This window comes from Hylobates moloch, unplaced genomic scaffold, assembly GCF_009828535.3.
Source record: "Hylobates moloch isolate HMO894 unplaced genomic scaffold, HMol_V3 SCAFFOLD_12, whole genome shotgun sequence".
NCBI lineage: Eukaryota > Metazoa > Chordata > Mammalia > Primates > Hylobatidae > Hylobates > Hylobates moloch.
The window spans coordinates 19,962,861-19,970,429 of record NW_026652287.1 but is presented as its reverse complement, the minus strand read 5'-3'; the positions used below and the strand labels follow the sequence as shown (position 1 = coordinate 19,970,429).

General features: G+C 49.4%; 1 protein-coding gene across 2 annotated transcripts in view; it reads left to right on the top strand.

Annotated features, from left to right (window-relative positions):
• The first annotated feature begins 278 nt into the window (after positions 1-278).
• OAS3 (2'-5'-oligoadenylate synthetase 3) overlaps positions 279-7,569 on the top strand; it is a 34,111-nt gene continuing 26,820 nt past the window's right edge. For both annotated transcript variants that reach the window (XM_032168610.2, XM_058425183.1), the window contains exons 1-3: positions 279-520; positions 3,406-3,688; positions 6,289-6,464. In XM_032168610.2, the coding sequence (XP_032024501.1) occupies positions 344-520; positions 3,406-3,688; positions 6,289-6,464 (636 nt within the window). In that variant the 5' untranslated portion in view covers positions 279-343. The remainder of the gene's footprint in view (positions 521-3,405; positions 3,689-6,288; positions 6,465-7,569) is intronic.

Below are 7,569 nucleotides of genomic sequence, written 5' to 3'. Positions count from 1 at the left end.
TAGTTCGTTGGAGCTGGTGGTTGCAGGGACGGCTGGAAGCAAGGAGATAAAGGAGAGGAAGTCGTAGCTGGGAAGGGGACCAGGAAGTGGGTGTCAGTTTCAAGAGCTGCTAGCAAGAAACGAAACTGAAAGCAGGGAATTTCGCAAGTTTGGGGAGGAGGAGAGAAACCTGGGGAAGACAGGAACTGCAGCGCCCGTCCCCGTTTCACGCCACGCGCGGGGGACCGAGGACCTATGACCTGGCGAGCTGGGCGTGGTGCAGAGAGCCGGGCGGGGAAACGAAACCAGAAATCCGAAGGCCGCGCCAGAGCCCTGCTTCCCCTCGCACCTGCGCCGGGCGGCCATGGACTTGTACAGCACCCCGGCCGCCGCGCTGGACAGGTTCGTGGCCACAAGGCTGCAGCCGCGGAAGGAGTTCGTAGAGAAGGCGCGGCGCGCCCTGGGCGCCCTGGCCGCTGCCCTGAGGGAGCGCGGGGGCCGCCCCGGCGCTGCTGCCCCGCGGGTGCTGAAAACCGTCAAGGTGAGGTCCCACCTCGGGGTCTTTATGTGTCCAAAGGGGAGTCCTGGGAGGACGCTTAAGCCTCACATAGCCTTACGGTGGGGGTGGCTTTATCCGCTTGTGCACCTCATTGATTTCTTTAACAAATACTTCCAATGTGCCAGCCCCATGCTAACTCCCCCGAACATACCAGCCAGGTAGGTACTCTTAAGCCCGCTTGACAGATGGAGAAAATGAGGCACAGAGAGGCACAGTGACGTGTCCAATCCTGTAAGAGGCCCAGCCAGGATTCAAATCCAAGTAGCCTGATTCCTGCATCTCCGCTCTCAGAGGCTGCTTCTCATCCATTCATTCACTCACTCACTCACTCACTCACTCACTCACTCACTCTTCACCCAGTCATTCAAACAGACTGTGAGCCTCACACTATGCCAGACCCTAAGGATACAGAAGTAATAATACTCCGTAACAGCCACAGTAGCCCAATTTATTGAGACATTATCAAATAACAATAAAAATTATCCCACTAAATGAGTATTACCTCATTTCATCCTCACACTCAGTGAGGTAGGTATTACTGTACCCATTTTATGAATAGGCAAACTGAGGCTAGACGCTAAATTACTGCTCTGAGTCACTTTTTTTTTTTTTTTTTGAGACAGGGTCTCTCTCTGTCACCCAGGCTGGAGTGCAGTAGTGCGATCTTGGCTCACTGCAACCTCCGCCTCCTGGGCTCAAGTTATTCTCACACCACAGCCTCCCAAGTAGCTGGCACTACAGGCGCACACCACCACACCTGGCTAATTATTTGCATTTTTTGTAGAGATCGTTTTGCTGTGTTGCCCAGGCTGGTCTGGAACTCTTGGGCTCAAGTGATCCACTTGCCTCAGCCTCTCAAAGTGCTGGGATTACAGGTGTGAGCCACCATGCCCAGGTAATGTTTGCATTTTTTGTAGAGATGGGATTTCACCATATTGCCCAGGCTCTGGGTCACTTTTTGTCACTTAAATAACAGCCACACTGCCACTGTGATCCCAGGACACTCGCAGATTCAGGGAGGAGACAATCATGAGCTACCTTATCCTCAGGGTAAATTTGGGGGTGCCAGGAGTGGATTGATGGAGGGAACCTGGGTGTGCTAGAGCAGATTTGGAGGTTGTCAGGAGAGGGAGTGAAAACGCAGAGTAGAAATGGCCTCAGAGCACCTAGTGGTTCCTGGGGCTGACTCTCAGCTTAGGAGGTGGGGAAGGAGGACAGACTTGTCGCCGAGAAGGTGTGAAGTCCCGTTTCTACCTCGGAGATGGACAGGAGGGATTTCTGTGCAGCAAGGGAAAGCCCTGGCATCCTTCGCTTCCCTGGAAAGGGGTGGGGAGGGGGGTCTGGAGCACAATCTCCCTGTGCTTTCATTTTCTCCTTTGTAAAGCGAGCACCGTGCAATCTCCCTCTGCTTTCGTTTCCTCTTTTGTAAAGTGGTACCTTCCTTCTGCGGCTGTGAGGAAGGTTCAATGAGATGAAAGTGTGTAAAACGTGCAGGAAGTGCCCAGCCTGTAATATTCCCTGTTCCCACTTTGTCAGCAGCCCCCAGATTGTGGGAGCTGGAGGTAAAAGGACTGGCATAATCATCGGGATAAGTAGGGGGTCCCAGTTTGGGGCAAGACTTGCTCCTGGAGGGCTCCATCCTGGTTCTTGCTGTTTACTGGCTGTGTAACTCATTTCACCGTCTGAGCCTCACTCCCCATATCTGCAACCACATGTAACTACATCACAGTTGTTTTGTGTTGGAAGTGAGTTTAGAGACGTCAGATCCCAGACACAGAACAGTGGCTCTGACAATGTTTAGGAGTTTCTTTTCCAAATCCTCAGGTTGGAAGCTTTGCCAAAAGAAACACTAATCACACAGGTCTTAGAAATTGAGTCATACCACAGTTCTGTACCCATTCTGAGCAAAAATTGTGAACGTGTGTTCTGCGAAGCAGAATTTGTTTTACCTGCAGTCTTGAGTTTTTAAAAAGTTAGTTGCTAACATTTAAAAATCATGGATATAGGCCTGGCACGGTGGTTCATGCCTGTAATCCCAGCACTTTGGGAGGCCAAGGAGGGCAGATCACTTGAGGTCAGGAATTCGAGACCAGTCTGGCCAACATGGTGAAACCTCATCTCTACTAAAAATACAAAAATTAGCCAGGCATGGTGGCGCACGCCTATAGTCCCAGCTACTCGGGAGGCTGAGGTGGGAAAATGGCTTGAACTCGTGAGATGGAGGTTGCAGTGAGCTGAGATGGTGCCACTGCACTCCAGCCTAGGCAACAGAGTAAGTCTCCGTCGCAAAACTAAAAATAAAAATTAAATTAAAAGTATGGATTTAGCCCAGCACGGTGGTGCATGCCTGTAGTCTCAGACACTTGGGAGGCTGAGGCAAGAAGATCACTCGAGCCCAAGAGTTCCAGGCTGCAGTGAGCTACAATCGTGTCTGTGAATAGCCACTGCACTCTAGCCTGGGAAACATAGCAAGACCCCATCTCTTTAAAAAAATGTAAAAACTAGCCAGGCATGGTAGCGTGTGCCTGTAGTCTCAACTACTTGAGAGGCTGAGGCAGGGGGATCACTCGAGCCCAGGAGTTCAAGGCCGCAGGGAGCTATGATTATGTCACTGCGTTCCAGCCTGGGTGACAGAACAAGACCCTGTTTCTATGGAAAAAAAAATCATGGGTTTACATGTTAAAATTGCTTCTCTTGAAATCTCAAGCCTGGCTACCCTGGGCCCACATTCCCGCGTGGCTTCAATGCCTAGAGCCATGTGGCCACAGTCTCTCGCCAGCACACTCGCCTCACTCGAGTTGCCTGCCAGGTTGCAAGGCCACTAGAATTGGACAGTATGAAATTCTGAGTTATTTTTCTTTGCCCAGGGAGGCTCCTCTGGCCGGGGCACAGCTCTCAAGGGTGGCTGTGATTCTGAACTTGTCATCTTCCTCGACTGCTTCAAGAGCTATGTGGACCAGAGGGCCCGCCGTGCAGAGATCCTCAGTGAGATGCGGGTGTTGCTGGAATTCTGGTGGCAGAACCCGGTCCCTGGTCTGATCCTCAAGTTTCCTGAGCAGAGCGTGCCTGGGGCCCTGCAGTTCCGCCTGACATCCGTAGATCTTGAGGACTGGATGGATGTTAGCCTGGTGCCTGCCTTCGATGTCCTGGGTGAGGGCTTCCTAGACCATTCCAGGGTTGGGGGCAAGATGATTGGGAACAACACAGGACTTCCAATTCTAGCCCAGCCAGCGACTTGCTGTGTGACCTGGGTCAGCCTCTACCCCTCTCTCAGCCTCAGTCTGGGGACTAAACATATTGGACTTGTGCCAGACGAAGGCAGATGAACCCCAGTTCCTCCTGGGTCTGTGGTCCTGCTGTCAAGATGCTTGGCCCTCCCACAGGCATCTGGGAGTTTCCCTCAGCCACTGCCTGGAGCGGTTACTGCTCAGCCCTTCCACAAATACTCCCAAAAGCTAAGCCAGGTGGACATGTGGCTAGCAGTAGGGGCCTGGGGACAAAACCATAATTCTGCAAAATCTTGTATTTTATGTTGAAAACATTAATGTGATTTTTCGTTCTCCTTCGTAATACACCTATGCTTGAGTTAAGATAAAAATAGGCCTCTGTGTCCTCATCTGTAAAATGAGGATAATACCAATGGGGATAATAGTAATCTTATAGAGTTGTCAGAAGAATTAAATGCACTAATATGAGTAATCAAACTTGGAAGTGTGTCTAGTGGGCCAGACGCAGTGGCTCGTGCCTGTAATCCCAGCTTTGGGAGGCCAAGGTAGAGATTGCTTGAGCCCAGGGGTTCAAGATTAGCCTTGGCAAAATAGCAAGATCTAGTCTCTACGAATAATAATAATGTAAAAAGTAGCCAGGTGTAGTAGTACAGGCCTCCCTGTGGTCCCAGCTACTGGAGAGGCTGAGGTGGGAGGATTGTTTGAGCCCAGGCAGTGGAGGCTGCAGTGAGTTGTGATTTTGCCACTACAATCTGAGTAAGACTCTTCTTAAAAAAAAAGAAAAAAGAATGTCTAGCATGTGATAAGGGTTGTAAGATGTTTGCTATTATTATTTCTATTATCGTTGTTGTTTCTATTATTATTGTTATTATTATTATTATTATTTACCTCGAAGATCTGGGGGATAGCTTTATCCTTTGGGCAGATAGCCACATCCCCTATGCCTGGTACCCTATGCCTAGTGTATCCACATACTGGGTACACACACATACACACACACACACACACACACACGCACACACATTTTTAAGACAGGGTCTCACTCTGTCACCCAGGTTGGAGTGTAGTGGCATGGTCACTGCAACCTCTATCCTGGGTTCATGCAATCCTCCCACCTCAGCCTCCCAAGTAGCTGGGACTACAGGCATGCACCACCATGCCTGGCTAATTTTTGTATTTGTATTTCACCATGATGTCTAGGCTGGTCTTGAACTTCTGGGATCAAATGATCCACCTGCCTCAGCCTCCCAAAGTGCTAGGATTACAGGCATGAGCCACCACACCCAGCCTGGGTACACATATATTAGTCATAATAGTTACTACTTATTAAATGCTTAACTATTCCAAGAACTTCACGTGTTTTATCTCATCAATTCTTCACAACAAACTTATGAGGTCTGTACTATTTCAGCTTCAATTTCACCATTGGGGAAACTGAGGCTCAGAGACATACAGTGACCCACCCAAAGCCACACAGCAGGCAAGTGGTAGCAGCAACCTCAGGGAATTACGGAAAGTGTTTACTTCTCCCAAGCCATGCCCATGGGAGTGGTGGAGGAAAAGGCGCACCCTGTAAAGTCCGCTGGCTCTGAGCTCAAATCCTGCCTCCATCGCATGCTGGCTGTATAACCTTGGGCAAAGCATGGAATTGCTCTGTGCCTCAGCTTCCTCAGCTATCAAATGGGATGAAGAACTGTACTTGCCTCATAGGGTTGTGGTGGGGATACATGTAAAGACCTTCTGTCCAGTGTCCAGTATGCAGTAAAAAAATATTTTTTTTCTAAGACAGTGTCTCGCTCTGTCCCCCAGGCTGGAGTGCAGTGGTATGATCTCAGCTCACTGCAACCTCCGCCTCCTGAGTTCAAGCGATTCTCGTGCTTCAGCCTCTGGAGTAGCTGGGATTACAGGCGAGTGCCACCATGACTGGCTAATTTTTGTATATTTTTAGTAGAGATAGAGTTTCACGATGTTGGCCAGGCTGGTCTCGAACTCCTGACCTCAGGTGAACCTTCCACCTTGGCCTCCCAAAGTGCTGGGATTACAGGTATGAGCCACAGTGCCAGGCCTGTAGTAAAAAATATCAACAACCACTGCTAAAGGATCAGGGCTTTTTGCCTTTTATTTCTTGGGCATCATTTTCCTCTCCGTGACACCTCTTAATTAAGGATATGTAGAGTGGTGTTTTGAGGAAGGCTCAGGGAGAAGAGTTGCCAGGCTGCAGGTACTGCTGACTCAGCTGCAAGCATCTTTCCTGTTTAACTATCTTGGAATGCAGCTGCTCCTCTTTGAGCTGTTGCTCTAGGGACTGCCTGGCCATTTGGGATGGAGTGCCGCTCTTCTTCCCTGCCTCCTGAAAAGCTCCGAGCTCTCTTCCCAGTCCCCCGACTCCCATGTTGCCAGATTTCTTCCCCTCCAAATTCTTCCCATTCTCTCTCAGCGTCCCAGGCTGAGCTCGGCACCAACACCGCCCTCCATCCTGTGTCCTAAGTGCCCTTCCTAACTCACAGCGCTTCACACCAACAGGTCAGGCCGGCTCCGGCATCAAACCCAAGCCACAAGTCTACTCTACCCTCCTCAACACTGGCTGCCAAGGAGGCGAGCATGCGGCCTGCTTCACAGAGCTGCGGAGGAACTTTGTGAACATTCGCCCAGCCAAGTTGAAGAACCTAATCTTGCTGGTGAAGCACTGGTACCACCAGGTGAAGCCACTTGGAAGGGTTTCTCCAGACATGTGACTATTTGCTTTGTGCTTTCATAGTCGTGAAACTGTTGTCTTACATTTAGTGGCCATTCATGTTCTCTTTCTGCGAATTGTCTGTTTATGTCCCTTGTGTATTATTTTCTCTTGGGTTAGCTGTCTTGTTATTGATTTGTTGAAGCTCTTTATATATTGTGGATACTGATCCTTATTTAGTTAATATAATGCATTCTTCCAATATTCTTCCAGTCTGTGTCTTGGGCTTTTGCTTTGTTTAAAGGTTATTTGTAGGACAAAATATCTAGTTTAATGTACTCAGATATATCCTTTGAAAAATGAGTTATTCTTTGTGTGTCTTAAGAAGTCTTTCCCTGTCCTGCCAGGTGCAGTGGCTCATGGCTGGAATCCCAGCACTTCGAGTGGCTGAGGCAGGTGGATCACTTGAGGTCAGGAGTTCAAGACCAGCCTGGCCAACATGGTGAAACCCTGTCTCTTCTAAAAATACAAAATGTAGCCGGGCGTGGTGGTACACACCTGTAATTCCAGTTAGTCGGGAGGCTGAGGCAGGAGAATTGCTTGAACCTAGGAGGCAGAGGTTGCAGTAAGCCAAGATTGCACCACTGTACTCCAGCCTGGGTGACAGAGCCAGACTCCATCTCAAGAAAAAAAAAAAAAAGAGGTCTTTCCCTATCCTGACTTTGTAAAATGACTCTTTCATATTTCCTGCCATCATAGTGTTTCCCATTGTATTTCTGTTCATATTCAGGGCTTTGGCCTGTCTGGTATGGTATGAGGTAATGCGGAGTTGGTACACCTCCCTCCTCAGCCTCAGGGATGCTCCCTTGCTCTGTTCATGTTTGTTGCCAGACTCTTATGCACTGGGGAAAGTGTGCCCAGCCTATGCCTGGAGATGGGGGAACAGGCTTCCCCAAAATCTTGCAGCACACGGACCAGTTATCATAAGCAGGTCTATCTAGGAAGAGATTCTGGATTCCAGTTCTGGCTTAGCCATCTTCTTGCTGTGTGACCCTGGACAAGTTCCTAGCCTTCTCTGGGCCTCTGTTTCCTCCACTTGCACATAAAGAAATATATGTGTCGGCAAATCT